Below are 16,994 nucleotides of genomic sequence, written 5' to 3'. Positions count from 1 at the left end.
CTGTCAACGTATTGATTCATGTATTGTAAAATATTGATGTTTTGAAGTGCCATTGATCGGTCAATGTGACTGGTGGTGATGAGGAGTGATCACTTTAACTGGAAACGATATAACACTGTCATTGAGATCACCTATTGATTATCTAAGGACTAAGGAATGATTTGAGGTCAGTGTAGTATGTCTAATATGCGTTGCCATGGTGATCGGCGCTATAGAAGTTATTAGTTCACGGAATGTTTTCAAGGGCGGCTGGAATGTTGATTTGTGAAATGACATTCATGGCCTGCAAGGTTGCCATAGGACACACACACACACACGCACACACACACACACACACACGCACACGCACGCACGCACGCACGCACGCACACACACGCACACACACACACACAAGCACAGCGTGCCTGTTTATTATACTGCCAGGTCTACCCTCCTAACTGATCCATACATGATGATTCCACCACAAGGCGTGTGTGTGTGTGTGTGTGTGTGCGTGTGCGTGTGCGTGTGTGCGTGTGTGTTTGCTACAGGGGCTCAGTCAGTTGTCATTTGTGTTGGGAACTGGAGTCAGTCTACATCAAGGCCAATGCTAAGGTGCCCTTGAGCAAGGCACAGCCCCCCCCAGGCATGTGGACTACAGCAGCGCCCTCACCTCTCTGCAGGTTAGGGGGCCCAAAAACGTAACCCTGCGTTGGGAGAAGGCCTTCTTTGGGTTCCATGGAACTAGTTCTGAACAGTTATAAAAGAATAAAAGGATCCATGACACCGTCTCTCTGATCAGCTGATCCATGACACCGTCTCTCTGATCAGCTGATCCATGACACTGTCTCTCTGATCAGCTGATCCATGACACTGTCTCTCTGATCAGCTGATCCATGACACCGTCTCTCTGATCAGCTGATCCATGACACTGTCTCTCTGATCAGCTGATCCATGACACTGTCTCTCTGATCAGCTGATCCATGACACTGTCTCTCTGATCAGCTGATCCATGACACTGTCTCTCTGATCAGCTGATCCATGACACCGTCTCTGATCAGCTGATCCATGACACTGTCTCTCTGATCAGCTGATCCATGACACTGTCTCTCTGATCAGCTGATCCATAACACTGTCTCTCTGATCAGCTGATCCATGACGGTCTCTCTGATCAGCTGATCCTGATGGTGTCTCTGATCAGCTGATCCTGATGGTGTCTCTGATCAGCTGATCCTGATGGTGTCTCTGATCAGCTGATCCTGATGGTGTCTCTGATCAGCTGATCCTGATGGTGTCTCTGATCAGCTGATCCTGACGGTGTCTCTGATCAGCTGATCCTGATGGTGTCTCTGATCAGCTGATCCTGATGGTGTCTCTGATCAGCTGATCCTGACGGTGTCTCTGATCAGCTGATCCTGATGGTGTCTCTGATCAGCTGATCCTGATGATGTCGTAAATTACCAACCAGAGAGGAAAGATTAGCTTCTCATGCTTCTGAATGTAAAATCTATTTAATGGGATAAACATGGTGCAGCATCAGGACGCTGGAGGTCGACGGGCCTTTAAGGTCATCGTTAACGCCGTCGGCTCGTCGCTGGATTGTGGGCTGATGCTTCTAATCTTTAGTAACACAGAAGCTGCTGTTAGCGGCGGCTCCAATTTCCCGTTTGCTTCATGGCTACTGGAACTGGAACGATGACTCAGCTCTTTCCCAATGAAGGAACCTGGAGTTCCGGCAGAAGTTGTCGTTGCTGTTTCAGGACTGTGCTGCTGAAGAATGAGGAGATAACCTTGAACGTATTCGAGGCTCTTATCTAAAGTGGAAACCAGGTCCTCTTTCCACACCAGCAGGAGTGGCTTTTCTTTTGTGTGCAGCCTAGATTTTCTGTGTGCGAAGGCACAATTGCCTACGGGCACAGTTTAGGGCTTCTCCAGTGTCAGCAGATAGTTGGATTAGTCCCAGCCAATCACGGCCCTCTCAGAGAGGAGGGGTGCAGCTCCTTGGATTAGGGATTGTCTTTGTTCTTCATCCTTCCTGTCCGCCTCACACCTGGAATAATGTCACTCCCTTTCTCTTGACTGCCTTCCTGGCGTCACCCCAGCTGAGGACGACAGCAGCAGAGTTCACCAGGCCTTCACAGGACTTCATAGGACTTCACAGGACTTCATAGGACTTCATAGGACTTCATAGGACTTCAACTTTTCAATTGGATTCATACTGAGCTGCTGCAGACTTCATGGATTATTGATCATTATTAGTGATTATTTCGGTAGCCTCTGCATGAATGAATCACAAACTACCTTCTAACGAGTTGCTAACGGCTCTGTTTGGATGTAGCTGGTGTTGCTAACCCTCGAACCCATGGCCTCTGACCCCTGCCCTCTGACCAGTGCTGAGAGCGCTATGTGTAGACTCGTTCACCACGGGCCGCGACCTCGAGCTATGCTGGGGCCTCTGCACCTGGAGCTGCAGGTGTATGCGAATAAAACACGAACCAGGCAGAAACGCAGGTACTGCCAGGACACATTGTTGTGTTGCTATGGAAACCAAGCAGTTGTATTTGGTGGGCTCACTGATTCTAGAAAAGTAGACTTGATGACACTGATGATTTGTGTTGCTGTTCTTGTTACAGTATTCTTTTGATTTATAGTCAACAGGAAGATCAAATCACTAACCGGCTCGACTCAAAACCATGTGTGTGACGAAGTGTGTGACCTGTGTGTGACCTGTGTGTGACCTGTGTGTGACGACGTGTGTGACCTGTGTGTGACCTGTGTGTGACCTGTGTGTGACGACGTGTGTGACCTGTGTGTGACCTGTGTGTGACGACGTGTGTGACCTGTGTGTGACGACGTGTGTGACGACGTGTGTGACCTGTGTGTGACCTGTGTGTGACCTGTGTGTGACGACGTGTGTGACCTGTGTGTGACGACGTGTGTGACCCTGTGCGTGTAACCCTGTGTCTGACCCTGTGTGTGACCATGTGTGTAACGGCGTGTGTAACCATGTGTGTGACCCTGTGTGTGACCCTGTGTGTGACCCTGTGTGTGATCATGTGTGTGACCCTGTGTGTCTGACCCTGTGTGTGATCATGTGTGTGTAACCCTGTGTCTGACCCTGTGTGTGTGACCCTGTGTGTGTGACCCTGTGTGTGATCATGTGTGTGTAACCTGTGTGTGACCCTGTGTGTGACCTGTGTGTGACCCTGTGTGTAACCTGTGTGTGACCCTGTGTGTGTAACCCTGTGTGTGTGACCCTGTGTGTAACAACGTGTGTAACCCTGTGTGTGACCCTGTGTGTAACGCGTGTGTAACCTGTGTGTGACCCTGTGTGTAACCCTGTGTGTGACCCTGTGTGTAACGCGTGTGTAACCTGTGTGTGACCCTGTGTGTGTGACCCTGTGTGTAACCCTGTGTGTGACCCTGTGTGTGACCCTGTGTGTGTGACCCTGTGTGTAACCCTGTGTGTGACCCTGTGTGTAACGCGTGTGTAACCTGTGTGTGACCCTGTGTGTGTGACCCTGTGTGTGTGACCCTGTGTGTGTGACCCCGTGTGTGACCCTGTGTGTGACCCTGTGTGTGACCCTGTGTGTAACCCTGTGTGTAACCCTGTGTGTGACCCTGTGTGTAACCTGTGTGTAACGCGTGTGTAACCTGTGTGTGACCCTGTGTGTAACCTGTGTGTGACCCTGTGTGTAACCTGTGTGTGACCCTGTGTGTGTGACCCTGTGTGTAACCCTGTGTGTTGGTGTCTTGCCGTAGGATGGAGGCCTCCTGTCTGGAGTTGGCCCTGGAAGGAGAACGGCTGTGCAAAGCAGGGGACTTTAAAGGGGGGACATCGTTCTTTGAAGCGGCGGTCCAGGTGGGGACAGAGGACCTGAAGACTCTCAGCGCCATCTACAGCCAGTTGGGCAACGCCTACTTCTACCTGAAGGAATACGGCAAAGCCCTGGAGTATCACAAACATGACCTCACCTTAGCCAGGTGAGCTTTACCTTTGACGAGTTGACACCTACTACATGGTGGGAGACGGTGTCTGACGACATTCTGAGGACGGTTGGAGGACGGATCAAATAGGAGGTGTTCAGAAACGTGTTTCCATCATCACCATATTCCGCTGAAGAAGAACGTTGATCCTGTCATGTCAGACTTTATGTTAAAACACATGAATACTTATCAATCACTTTGCTTCTGCTTTCTGCACAAATCAACAACGTTTAGAATATTTAAGTATTGAATAATAAAAGTGTCTTTATTAGCTCTAAACATCAGACACATTCATTATACTGACCCTAAATTACACAATTAGAATTGTAATTAGTAAACCAGCCTCTCTCTGAGACAGCTGGCTCTTCAGCAGGGGGTGACCTGACTTCTGGGGGGTAGTTACCTCATTCTAATCTGATGAGGACCATTTGGACCCGGCACAATCAGTTCTAGTACCGCAGTGAAGACATCTGTGCTTTCACCAGAACAATAGGAGACAGGATTGGAGAAGGGAAAGCCAGCGGAAACCTGGGGAACACCCTGAAAGTGTTGGGGCGCTTTGATGAAGCCGTCGTGTGCTGTGAGAGACACCTGGATATTTCTCAGGAGCAGGGCGACAAGGTACCAACGAGAGATGCTTGTGGATGGGGGGGCTGCACCGATACACTGGTGCAGTAGAACACAACTGACCGTCTCTGCTGTCCGGCTGCAGGTGGGGGAGGCCAGAGCGCTGTACAACGTGGGGAACGTGTTCCACGCCAAGGGCAAACAGCAGCTGTGGGGCTGCAGCCGGGAGCCGGGTGACCTGGCCCCCGACGTCAGGGACACGCTGCAGAGGGCCACCGGCTTCTATGAGTACGTAAACCACGGCCGACGCAATGGATTTAATGAGGCGGCCACAAGCATTCAGTCAGGAGCATGAGCAGACTCCTCATCCTCTCTCACGAGTAGTGGTACACAAGTACATGAAGCTTTCTGCATCTTCCATAATCAATCACAGTAAAGATATAGAAGTGTTTTATCGTCATATTTAGAAACATCCTGCTGTCTGATGTCAGGAGCTCACTGGAAGGTCAAACCAAATGTTGACATAAATAGCAAGGATTCTGATTGAAACGCTGCTCAGGTGGTGTTTGTTCATTTCTGCAGGATGAACTTATGTCTGGTCAAAGAGCTGGGAGACCGAGCTGCTCAGGGGAGAGCCTACGGAAACCTGGGCAACACCCACTACCTGCTGGGAGACTTTGTGGAAGCCATCAAGTTTCACCGGCAGGTGAGGCATCCAGTGTTTATCAGCAGCAGAACCTCAGGGACCTTTGTGGACCTTTGTGGACCTTTGTGGGCCGGGCTCAAGCCATGTGATACATGATAGCTGCTTGTTAAACTTGAAGGTACAGTCAGAACTAGAAAAGCACTCAGAGAGCACAGACCTCCCCCAAGCAGCTCGCTGCCCTCTAACTGGATCTACACCGTCCACATGGTGATCTGGATCAGCACCAGGAGGTTCTAGATTGTTCTTGTATCTTTACACACCAACATGAAAAGTCAAAGTGAATCAGAGCTGATGTTTATTTTTAACTGATTCTTGAATCCATAAACGGGTTTAATGTTAAAATGTAATATTTGTTCCTGACCTCATTCTGGATCAGAACCAGAAGACGTGTTTCATGATGGTTCATATCGGACCCCTTTATGACTCTGATTTTTAACAAGTGAATTTAATGCGGATTTAAATCCAGATGTTTCTGTATCCAGACGGGAATCCGGATCGCTCTCAGAATTTAATGGATCTAAATTAGACCAAGACCATCTGCTGGATGGATCTGGATTAATACAATACTGGGGCTTTACATGCCGTGACTGTCTTTTGCAGCGGTTATCCATAGCCAAAGAGTTTGGGGACAAAGCAGCAGAGCGGAGGGCCTACAGTAACCTCGGCAATGCCCTGATATTCCTGGGCCAGTTCAACTCGGCCACAGAGTACTACAGGTGAGACAAGAAGGGAGGCAGACCTCTAGTAGAGGGAAGGAGAACTCCCACCCAGCTCCTGAAATAGTGACTATGTGAGCTAGAAGAATAATCCTGATGCGTGAGGATGCTTCCTTCACATCAGGCATTTGTTTGCCTGCAGGAAAACGTTGCAGCTGTCCAGGCAGCTGAGGGACCAGGTGATGGAGGCTCAGGCTTGTTACAGCCTTGGGAACACCTACACACTGCTGCAGCAATACGAGCGGGCCATAGACTACCACTTGAAACACCTGTACATAGCCCAGGACCTCACCGATAGGTAGCGAGAGCATTAGCTGCGCTGACACAAGCATGCATGAGAAGGCTGGGAGTTGTTCATGGTGTTGATGTCTCCTTAGGGTTGGGGAGGGCCGTGCTTGCTGGAGCCTGGGAAATGCTTATGTGTCTTTCGGGGACCACAAACAGGCTCTCCACTATGCCCGGAAGCACCTGGACATCTCAAAAGAAGTAAGAACCGGTTCATCCTAAAAGCACCTGAAGCAGCCTCGTGGCTTCTTCAATTCAAGCTGACTCCTGGTTCTTCCTCAGATTGGAGACCCAAATGGGGAACTGACAGCCCGGATGAATGTGGAGCAACTGATGGAGGCTCTGGGGGTCAGAGAGCTGTCACCCTCCAGTTCAGAGTTTGAAATTCAAGGTGACATGCGGGGTGTTCATCTGTGAGCCGTGTGGGTCTATGTTGGCTCTGAACAGACGTTAAAGTGCAGGAAGTGAAGGTGTTGTCGTCTCGTGTTATTTCAGAAACACCCTCGGATGATATTTCTGATAGATCGGTGTTCCAGTCAGTGGGATGTTAGCGTTGTCATGCCAACCTGCGGGCAGAAGCCCATGTCCTACATTCCTCTCGTGCAGAGTAGCAAACAGACTCTTATCCATGTTGTTTGCTTCGCAGCATCATGGGGTCGACGCTTCAATGACGGGAGACCCTGCTGGTTCACTCGATGTGACACTGAAAGTTGTTCTAGTACAAACTTGGAGTCATGCTTATGTTCTGAAGCGTTTCTTCCACAGGGGCGAGACCCAAACTCACCAAGAGGAACAGCATGGACAGTGTAGAGCTGTGGAAGTATTCCTTGGACAAGGCGAGTCCTCTCTCTGGAATAAATGTGCCTGCAAATGTGATCTACGTTCGTCTTTTCAGCCTCTGCTCTTTCTTTCCTGCAGAACGGCGACAACCAGGACTTGGAGAGCATCTCCAGGAGATCCAAGAGTCATCTGTTACAGCCAGGCCAGAGACGAGGCTATCCCGACAGTCAGTCATCAGATGAGAGGCCGTGGTCGGACTCGCCGGTCGACACGGATGACGTCACTGTGGAAGCCCTGCCTCAAGCTCCGGTGAGTAGCTGCAGCTTTATTTATTCTGCTTCTGATTTGGTGCCAGTCGGGACAGACTCCGCCCTCTTGCCGTGCAGACGTTTAGCTCGTCATACGCTGTGTCGAGGACCGTGTGATGCCTGGATTTGTTAACAGTGATGTAGAGCTGGGTGATGTATCAAATATAATCAATATATTGTTCCACGTGTGATGTATGATCGCTAAATGATTGTTCACGTAAATGTTTTAACGCATCAGTATGTAATTCACTTGGAGTGTCGCTCTCTCCTGCTGGGAGTTGGAATGTGGAGAAAGATTGCTTTACATTTAACATCACGCCAAAATATCAACCGCCAACCACGCGTGACTCTTTTTCTGGACTCTAGTGACTCTTTCTGGACTCCGGCGAGTCTTTTTCTGGACTCTGGGAACTCTTTTTCTGGACTCTGGGAACTCTTTTTCTGGACTCCGGGGAGTCTTTTTCTGGACTCTAGTGACTCTTTTTCTGGACTCTGGGAACTCTTTTTCTGGACTCTAGTGACTATTTTTCTGGACTCTAGAGACTCTTTTTCTGGACTCTGGGAACTCTTTTTCTGGACTCTGGGAACTCTTTTTCTGGACTCTAGTGACTCTTTTTCTGGACTCTAGAGACTCTTTTTCTGGACTCTGGGAACTCTTTTTCTGGACTCTAGTGACTCTTTTTCTGGACTCCAGTGACTCTTTTTCTGGACTCTGGGAACTCTTTTTCTGGACTCTGGGAACTCTTTTTCTGGACTCCGGGGAGTCTTTTTCTGGACTCTAGTGACTCTTTTTCTGGACTCTGGGAACTCTTTTTCTGGACTCTAGTGACTCTTTTTCTGGACTCTAGAGACTCTTTTTCTGGACTCTGGGAACTCTTTTTCCGGACTCTGGGAACTCTTTTTCTGGACTCTAGTGACTCTTTTTCTGGACTCTAGAGACTCTTTTTCTGGACTCTAGTGACTCTTTTTCTGGACTCTGGGAACTCTTTTTCTGGACTCTAGTGACTCTTTTTCTGGACTCCGGGGAGTCTTTTTCTGGACTCTAGTGACTCTTTCTGGACTCTGGGAACTCTTTTTCTGGACTCTAGTGACTCTTTTTCTGGACTCTAGAGACTCTTTTTCTGGACTCTGGGAACTCTTTTTCTGGACTCTAGAGACTCTTTTTCTGGACTCTGGGAACTCTTTTTCTGGACTCTGGGAACTCTTTTTCTGGACTCTAGTGACTCTTTTTCTGGACTCTAGAGACTCTTTTTCTGGACTCTGGGAACTCTTTTTCTGGACTCTAGTGACTCTTTTTCTGGACTCTAGTGACTCTTTTTCTGGACTCCAGGGAGTCTTTTTCTGGACTCTAGTGACTCTTTCTGGACTCTGGGAACTCTTTTTCTGGACTCTAGTGACTCTTTTTCTGGACTCTAGAGACTCTTTTTCTGGACTCTGGGAACTCTTTTTCTGGACTCTAGAGACTCTTTGGGTGGGAATACGCTGGCGTTGATATCCTCAGTATCTGGGACAAGGTAACCTCAGCAGGAGGACGTCCCTCCTCACTTGGTCAGCTTGTCTTTGGCGTCCTCTAGCTGCTGCTCGATGTAATTTGTTGCTCCGTCAGCCTGAGCTGACGTTTTTCTGTCCCTGTTCCCAGAAGCTGAGCCGGGACCCGTGTGACGAAGACTGCTTCTTCGACCTCCTCAGTAAGTTCCAGAGCAGCCGAATGGACGATCAGCGCTGCCACCTGGACGAGCAGCAGAACGGGGACAGAGATGGAACTGCAACCGCCATGTCATCCCTGAACGCCATGATTGGTTGGTTGAGAAGCGTGTTCCTGTCCTTATTGATTCTTTGTCTGGGATTTTAAAGAAACCTCCTCCCCCCAGACCCTGCTGTCACCACGTCACCCCAGACCGAGGAGCTGTTCGATCTGATAGCGAACTCTCAGAGCCGCCGTCTGGATGATCAGCGGGTTCATGTGGGCAACCTCCCAGGCCTGAGGATCACCCACAACAACCTGGGACACCTGGTGGGTGAGGGGGATCATCAGGAGCCTAGCGATGACTTCTTCAACATGCTTATCAAGTGCCAGGTTAGGCCACGGCCCCCACAGGACAGGGTCTTAGACTTTAGATGTCTTCATGCCCTGACTTTCTCAATCTCTGTAATTGTAGTCCTCCAGGATCGATGATCAGCGGTGCTCCCCACCAGAAGCTGGCCCCCACGCCCCCACAGTGCCTGATGAGGACTTTTTCAGTCTCATCCAGAGGGTGCAGGCCAAGCGCATGGATGAGCAGCGCGTCCAGCTGCCCACAGAGGACCTGGACGGCCCCCAGTCCCCGGACCCAGAGCCACCAGGACCCCCCTCCAGCTAGGACTCAAGAAAATAGCGGATGAAGTGAAGGAAGTGTGATCCGGCGCTCAAAGATGACACTGAAGGGTGAACTAACAAAATGTTTAACAGCAAGATGAATCCCATGTGCAATAGGTGCCCCCCCCCCCCCCCCCCGTGTGTAAATACAGCAGGAACACGGAGTTGATGTTGGTGACGAAGGTGCGGAACGGTAGAAACATGACATATGTCCTCAAACTAATGCCTTAATCAGCATTCTCTAGACAGATTGTTTTTCCTGCTGAAAACAGCAGCCGGGACAGATTTGCAGCGGAACCGGAACCGGAACCGGTTCCATAAGGATGCGTCTGACGGGTGCTGCTGTCCTCAGTCAGCTGGTCTGGCTCCTGGACCAGTATTAGAGAGCCGTCCAGTATTAACCTTCCACAGTTATTAATGTGCTTTTGTGCACTTATAAAGGTGCTTTCCTTACAGTATGCAGTAAAAGTAATTACCTGGCAAATGTCGAATTAGCTGCTTGTTTTATAGATAGAAAATTCAAGTAATATATATTTTAAAAATCAAGCTCCAATTAAAGACTGTTTAACTTCTAAAGTTACGTAATGAACGTCTGAAACCAGCAATGGCGGTTGTTGTTATTTCTGAACAGCCAATGGGAATGAAGGGAAGCGCTTGTCCTGGTTGTACTGGTGGTCTGCTTCCACCTTGTGGTCAAACATTGTATTGCCTCTGAAAGAGAGCGCTGTCGTCTGCGCGGCTTGTTTGCAGGATAAACAGTGAAACCATGACAACGTTTTACCAACTTGTACAATGAATGTGGAGATTTTTGATCGCTCCATCTTTTCATTTACTGCGTCGTCATTCCAGGATAACGAAAAGCCGTCATCCTGTTTTGCATTTTGTACCTCAAAGCTGGTGAACCCGAGATCTGGTGAAGACCACGGCGGTTCTGTTGGGTTCATCTGCCTTTGATTAAGCAACACATTGGGAGATACATTTAATAAATCATTTTCCTGCTGTTTGAGAAATACGTTTTTTTCTACTTGACTCTGCCATAATTTGTACATAAATAGACTTTGTATTTATGTTCCAGTTGAGGATATGGATATTCCCCCCCCCCCCCCCATACTTTTAATAAAATGTTTCAGATGTTTCTCTGGGATTATTCTTATTTTACTGCTGACTAAATGAGGAATGGAACTCCTTTTTGTTTCTTTTTTTACACATCGGTTCTTTTTATTTCCATTAGATTGATTAAATGGCTCAATTTAGACCAGATCAGAGATCAATGATCAGATTTCTTCAACTGGAATCTTTATTGAGGTAGAAAGAAAATCTGACAAAACCTGTTTGTTTACTTCAAAGTCAGTTTTATAGGCAGGCTTTAGAACAAATAAAGAAAACAAAGTTCAAACCAGTCTCCACAACAAACCGTTTAAAGTGTGTTCTGTCCATCGCCTTCTCTCCTTCCTTCCCTCCCTCCCTTGTTCTTACCCAGAATGCACTGCAGGATCAGCTGAGCTATAAAAGGGCGTAGCGTGGGGGAGGGAGAGCTGCCGTGCAGCAGGAACTGTGCAGACACGTTCGGTGACCGAGGGACAGCAGCCCCTTCACAGCACCGGAGACAGGTCAGTGCCGAGGACGGGGGCTCCGGGGGGGGGGGTCCACCTCTGCTTCTGGCACCAGTAGCACATCTCGCTCCAGGCTGAGCGCTATTGATTCTGGATGCTACACAGTAAAGCTAATAGTTAGGAACATAGACCGCTAACAGTAGAAGGATCTGTCTGTGCCCGTTTCCATGGTAACCATGGTGCACACAGAGCATGCGCTATACGAGTGTCCATGTGCGTATGAAGAACGATGCTACGCTAACCTAACAGCTGCAGACCGAGTCTTTTTTTAGCAGGAATAAGACATGAGGGTGGGGCACGCGGGAAGGACTCGCACCGGGGTGGGGCACGCGGGAAGGACTCGCACCGGGGTGGGGCACGCGGGAAGGACTCGCACCGGGGTGGGGCACGCAGGAAGGACTCGCACCGGGGTGGGGCACGCAGGAAGGACTCGCACCGGGGTGGGGCACGCAGGAAGGACTCGCACCGGGGTGGGGCACGCGGGAAGGACTCGCACCGGGGTGGGGCACGCGGGAAGGACTCGCACCGGGGTGGGGCACGCGGGAAGGACTCGCACCGGGGTGGGGCACGCGGGAAGGACTCGCACCGGGGTGGGGCACGCGGGAAGGACTCGCACCGGGGTGGGGCACGCGGGAAGGACTCGCACCGGGGTGGGGCACGCGGGAAGGACTCGCACCGGGGTGGGGCACGCGGGAAGGACTCGCACCGGGGTGGGGCACGCGGGAAGGACTCGCACCGGGGTGGGGCACGCGGGAAGGACTCGCACCGGGGTGGCGACACGCGTCTGAAGTTTCTCTCTTTCAATTGAAGTACCGAATAGCAGATTGGAATGTTCTCACGTTGGGAAATGAACAATACCTCCTGCAGCAAAGCCTCGGCGAGTCACCGCAGCCCAGTTAAGCCATTCACCCCAACATGGCATTCACCCGCGGCCGAGCAGCGTCTCATCGCAGCCCAGTTCAGCCATTCACCCGCAGCCGAGCAGCGTCTCATCGCAGCTCCCATAACAGGCCAGAGGCCAGGCTCCGCTGAGTCAGCCTCTGAGTGACATTTACCAGGAAAGAGGGTGAATGTCCATCACCATGGAGACAGACACCTGAGAAGCGGAGCGACCGCCCCGAGTAGCCGCCGGCGTTCTCAGCGTGTCGTTAAGTATAGATTGACTCCAGAAATAAAAGCTGCTACGTCATCACTGCAGGGAAATGAGCCCTAAACAACAGCGTTAGCCAATGAGCAACCAGCCCCGGGTCACAAGGTCAGAATGTCCTCCAGGGAGGACAGAGAACGGTTGGACCTGTCCCGCGTGTTGTCCTCCAGGAAGCACAGAGAACGGTTGGACCTGTCCCGCGTGTTGTCCTCCAGGAAGGACAGAGAACGGTTGGACCTGTCCCGCGTGTTGTCCTCCAGGAAGGACAGAGAACGGTTGGACCTGTCCCGCGTGTTGTCCTCCAGGAAGGACAGAGAACGGTTGGACCTGTCCCGCGTGTTGTCCTCCAGGAAGCACAGAGAACGGTTGGACCTGTCCCGCGTGTTGTCCTCCAGGAAGCACAGAGAACGGTTGGACCTGTCCTGCGTGTTGTCCTCCAGGAAGGACAGAGAACGGTTGGACCTGTCCCGCGTGTTGTCCTCCAGGAAGGACAGAGAACGGTTGGACCTGTCCCGCGTGTTCGGCACTGAGCCCAGTATGAGTCAGCTGTTTGCTTCAACCCATTCGTTTCTCAGCTTTCCTGGAACCGTAGTGAGCGTCCACGCGTGTGCTGTGACGTCACCAAGTGACAACGTCAACCTGACGCGCGCCTGTTGTGAAGGAGAATAAACCCAGAATAAATAGTGTGGACGTAGGGCTCGCGCCTCAGCTACGGGAAGCGTGAGGGGCCATGGTGGGGGCGGCTCGCGCCCACCGGACGTAGGGCTCGCGCCTCAGCTACGGGAAGCGTGAGGGGCCATGGTGGAGGCGGCTCGCGCCCACCGGACGTAGGGCTCGCGCCTCAGCTACGGGAAGCGTGAGGGGCCATGGTGGAGGCGGCTCGCGCCCACCGGACGTAGGGCTCGCGCCTCAGCTACGGGAAGCGTGAGGGGCCATGGTGGAGGCGGCTCGCGCCCACCGGACGTAGGGCGCGAGCCCGCTCTGACTCCTGATAAACAGGAAGCGGAAGTTTACGTCGAGGTGTCATCAAACGGTTATCAGATTAAATACACGCAGTTGGACTATTTTCACAAACCTTTAAGGTAAGTAAAGCCAAAACTGTAATTTTACGCGAGTCACGTGACAGACGATTGTCAACGCCCCCCTCCGAGCAGGGAGCCGCCCCCGCCCCCACCGGCACCGGGGTCTCTGCTTTACCTCCTGCTGGAAGACTTTCATTTGAAGCAAGAATTTGGACAAATTAGTTTATTCATATTTTATAAGGAATCAAACGAAATAAATGAAATCGTCACTCATTCTTTTCTACGATGAAACTTTCTTTTTTGTACATAGATTTTATTGAATTTTTGTTACAGAACATAAACAATAACAAGCACTCTGTAATCAAATATATCAAAATACAAAGAAATATACACCACCATCCAAAATAAAGTTGCTTCATATAACTCCATACCATCGTCACTCAAAAACCCAACCCTGTAACCCCGCACCGCCCACTCGTTCCGCTCTAAGAGAAAAGAGAGAATCTAACAAAGTTAAGAATTAAAATATAGAAATAACTGAAATAAATACAACAAAAATAATAACATGCACAGTAAATTAAATCAAGTCACCAGGAAACAAAAACAATAAGTTCTGAGGTAAATGATGACATTAGATCACGGGAACACTCCAGTTTAGCGCATATCTCCCCTTATTTACTGTGTCCCGAAGTACACGATGAAACTTTCTATTGTAAAACAGCTACTTTTCAAAAACTACTACGCGTTAGTCTACAAATAAAAATACCAAATTCTATTGGACTTTATGCTTTTATTCAAATCCTTGCTGTAATTAATTTTGTTTTTCTTCTGCTGCAGGAACGTCTAACGAACCACAATGGCAGGTCAGTAAATTCTTCACCTCAGATTGATGAATGTTGTTTGATTATAATTTTGTACTTTTATTCTGAAAACTGGAGCAGCAGCGGTTTTAGCTTCTACTGCCCTCGAGTGGTCTCCATCTGGAACAGACATCCCAGCATGTTTAAGCGGACTGAAGAGTAGATATATTTAATGTGTAACTACAACACGAGTATCACATGACCCCGATATCGGGAAAAGGCACGCTTTTCTTTTCATTCTTTGCTCATTTGTTAGATTTCTACCACGTTTTGTTGTATACTTGGGCGCATTAAAGACAAAGGTTGCCGTGGCAACAGTGTCAGTGTGGCACAGCTTTTGCAGACGTCGCTCTGCAGGCCTTTATTTTGTTGTAGAAGCTTTTAGCAGCTAAATGAAACATTATTTACTGCAGCTTCAGCTCGTGTTTCAACGTTGAACCTCTTTCGGTCATTCTCATTTCAGACAAAATTAAAGATGCCAAGATCATCTTTGTTGTGGGTGAGTACAGTCCGGGCCGAACCGGGCTTTCTTAGCGGCTCCTCCGCCTCATGCTGTGTGTCGGTTGTTCGCAGGTGGGCCCGGCTCTGGAAAGGGAACCCAGTGTGAGAAGGTGGTTGCAAAGTACGGCTACACCCACCTTTCCTCTGGAGACCTGCTGCGTGCTGAGGTGGCCTCCGGCTCCGACCGGGGCAAACAGCTCCAGGCCATCATGCAGAAGGGGGAGCTTGTGCCCCTGGTAAGGTTATTATCTTATTTAAGGAACTTTAAATACTTTTATACGTTAGCGGGAGATAAACTCTTAACTATGAGAGTATATTTTATAAGAGTTTAAGTGCAGCTCTGATCTCAGGCTGCGGTTCAGCCGTAAATGATCCAAAGGTTCTGTCCTGATCCGCTCTGGGGGAGGCGCTGACCTCATTGATTCTCTCATTGATTTTAATGGCTGATAAAACACAAAAGCAAATGAAGTACTGAATCCTCACGAAGGTCAAACATCATGTGTTTCAGGACACGGTCTTAGACATGATTAAGGACGCCATGATCGCCAAGGCTGACGTGTCCAAGGGCTTCCTTATCGATGGCTACCCCCGTGAGGTGAAGCAGGGCGAGGAGTTTGAGGAGAAGGTAGGCTTCTGTCCCCACGTTACTCACGCCTGCGACCACTTCACAAAACCAGCCTCTCTTTGGATCCAGATCGGCAAACCCTGCCTGCTGCTGTACGTCGATGCTAAACCGGAGACAATGGTCCAGAGGCTCCTGAAGCGCGGCGAGACCAGCGGCCGCTCCGACGACAACGAGGAGACCATCAAGAAGCGCCTGGACCTGTACTACAAAGCAACCGAGCCGGTCATCAGTTTTTACGAGGGCCGAGGCATCGTCAGTAAGGTGAGCGCTCGGGGAGTCTGCTCTGTCTACCTGTTTCTAAGAGACTGCCTCACACATGGCCCGCCTCGCCTCGCAGGTCGACTCCGAGCTGCCAGTGGACCAAGTCTTCGGCCAGGTGTCCAAGGCCATCGATGCCCTGTAGAACAACAAGTCCGGTCCGGTTCCTGTTGTGTTTCATGACAGCAAAAATAACACATGCCTCTAATAAATACTGACGTTGTTCAGGTTGACAGGCTCCGCCTCCACCACCCTGACTGGAGCTCCAGAACTCAAACTAAAATCTGAGAACGTCAAAGTTAAACAGCCAGAATGTGAAGCTGGAGGAGGCACACACACACACACACACACACACACACACACACACGGGTATCCGGACTGCCCTCCTAGGAGAGAGGGGGGGGGAGGGGGCAAGATGTGGACACTGAAAGTCCGCCAAGGAGAGATGTTTGTGCGCACACACACAAAGATTCCAAGGATGCTGCTTGTGTGTGTGGAACGCAGGTCTGACCTCGTCAAGGTAGCAAACAACGGGAGTGGTGGGGGGGAGGAGCCCCGAAGAACCACGGAAACGAGTAAATAAAACAAACATGAGCTGAATAAAATTAAACGCTAGGAGTCAGAAAGTATCTGAAACGTTTCTAATTCAAGATGAGTTAAAGTACTGCCCAGAACTCCTCCTGCTCCGGTTCTGCTCCTTTCATTTAAAATCATATTTATTGGCGACATTATTGGTTGATCCATAATTTCTGATTCTGTTTCGTAACCATAGTGCTAATAATATAAATTAGCATTGCTTGAATGAACTTGGAATCGATTGGTTCATGGCTCCGGTTGGAACATTAAGTTTATACGCTGTAGAGCGGTAGCCGGCCATGTTAATGCTAGCTGCATGTTTGGACTCCCGGAACCACGGAGAGAGATTGATGAGGATCCGGCTGATCTTGGAAGTTCTCCCCCCCTTTTTTTGAGGTACAGAATTCCAGAGAATCCCGTCCACCGTGTTCCTGAAGTCGTTTCCCTCTAATGACGCGATGATGGGGGCGGGGGGTATAAAAGTACGTCAGCGCCTCCCAGCAGCGAACGAAGTTCGGAAAGTCCTGCTAAAGTCACGTCTGTGAACGCACCTCAGGCTGGATTACAACGTCTCCGTGGCCCCCCCGCGGCCCCCCCGCAGCGCAGCGCCTCTGAGGTAAGTCCGCCTTTAGTGTCCATGACGTCACTGACGGCTAACCGTCTGCGCGCCAGTCGCGTTCTCCGTTAACGGGCCGTGAAGCGGATGTG

General features: G+C 50.1%; 2 protein-coding genes across 2 annotated transcripts; both read left to right on the top strand.

Moving 5' to 3' along the window:
• Positions 1–2,341: 2,341 nt before the first annotated feature.
• On the top strand, positions 2,342–9,782 carry gpsm1b (G protein signaling modulator 1b). Its single transcript, XM_068752500.1, has 14 exons — positions 2,342–2,490; positions 3,742–3,963; positions 4,452–4,587; positions 4,679–4,821; positions 5,116–5,239; positions 5,840–5,955; positions 6,098–6,253; positions 6,333–6,441; positions 6,523–6,631; positions 7,006–7,076; positions 7,159–7,329; positions 8,968–9,127; positions 9,200–9,405; positions 9,488–9,782. Exons 1-14 carry the CDS (start codon positions 2,342–2,344, stop codon positions 9,686–9,688), a joined length of 2,073 nt encoding a protein of 690 aa, XP_068608601.1. The 3' UTR covers positions 9,689–9,782.
• A 1,422-nt stretch (positions 9,783–11,204) lies between these two features.
• On the top strand, positions 11,205–15,946 carry ak1 (adenylate kinase 1). The gene is made up of 7 exons (XM_068752501.1): positions 11,205–11,294; positions 14,304–14,329; positions 14,790–14,825; positions 14,900–15,063; positions 15,336–15,452; positions 15,522–15,713; positions 15,790–15,946. Exons 2-7 carry the CDS (start codon positions 14,323–14,325, stop codon positions 15,853–15,855), a joined length of 582 nt encoding a protein of 193 aa, XP_068608602.1. The 5' UTR covers positions 11,205–11,294; positions 14,304–14,322; the 3' UTR covers positions 15,856–15,946.
• The last annotated feature ends 1,048 nt before the right edge of the window (positions 15,947–16,994 follow it).

The sequence above is a fragment of the Brachionichthys hirsutus genome, chromosome 19 (genome assembly GCF_040956055.1).
Source record: "Brachionichthys hirsutus isolate HB-005 chromosome 19, CSIRO-AGI_Bhir_v1, whole genome shotgun sequence".
NCBI classification, from domain to species: domain Eukaryota; kingdom Metazoa; phylum Chordata; class Actinopteri; order Lophiiformes; family Brachionichthyidae; genus Brachionichthys; species Brachionichthys hirsutus.
The sequence above is the reverse complement of the archived record's forward strand: the minus strand, read 5'-3'. Positions and strand labels throughout refer to the sequence as shown.

Coding starts and splice junctions, on each gene's coding strand:
- gpsm1b (XM_068752500.1), top strand. CDS start 2,342: ATGGCCTCTGACCCCTGCCCTCTGACCAGTGCTGAGAGCGCTATGTGT. Junction 4,588..4,678: donor CTCAGGAGCAGGGCGACAAG/GTACCAACGAGA, acceptor GTCCGGCTGCAG/GTGGGGGAGGCCAGAGCGCT. Junction 4,822..5,115: donor AGGGCCACCGGCTTCTATGA/GTACGTAAACCA, acceptor TCATTTCTGCAG/GATGAACTTATGTCTGGTCA.
- ak1 (XM_068752501.1), top strand. Junction 14,826..14,899: donor CAAGATCATCTTTGTTGTGG/GTGAGTACAGTC, acceptor GGTTGTTCGCAG/GTGGGCCCGGCTCTGGAAAG. Junction 15,064..15,335: donor AGGGGGAGCTTGTGCCCCTG/GTAAGGTTATTA, acceptor CATGTGTTTCAG/GACACGGTCTTAGACATGAT.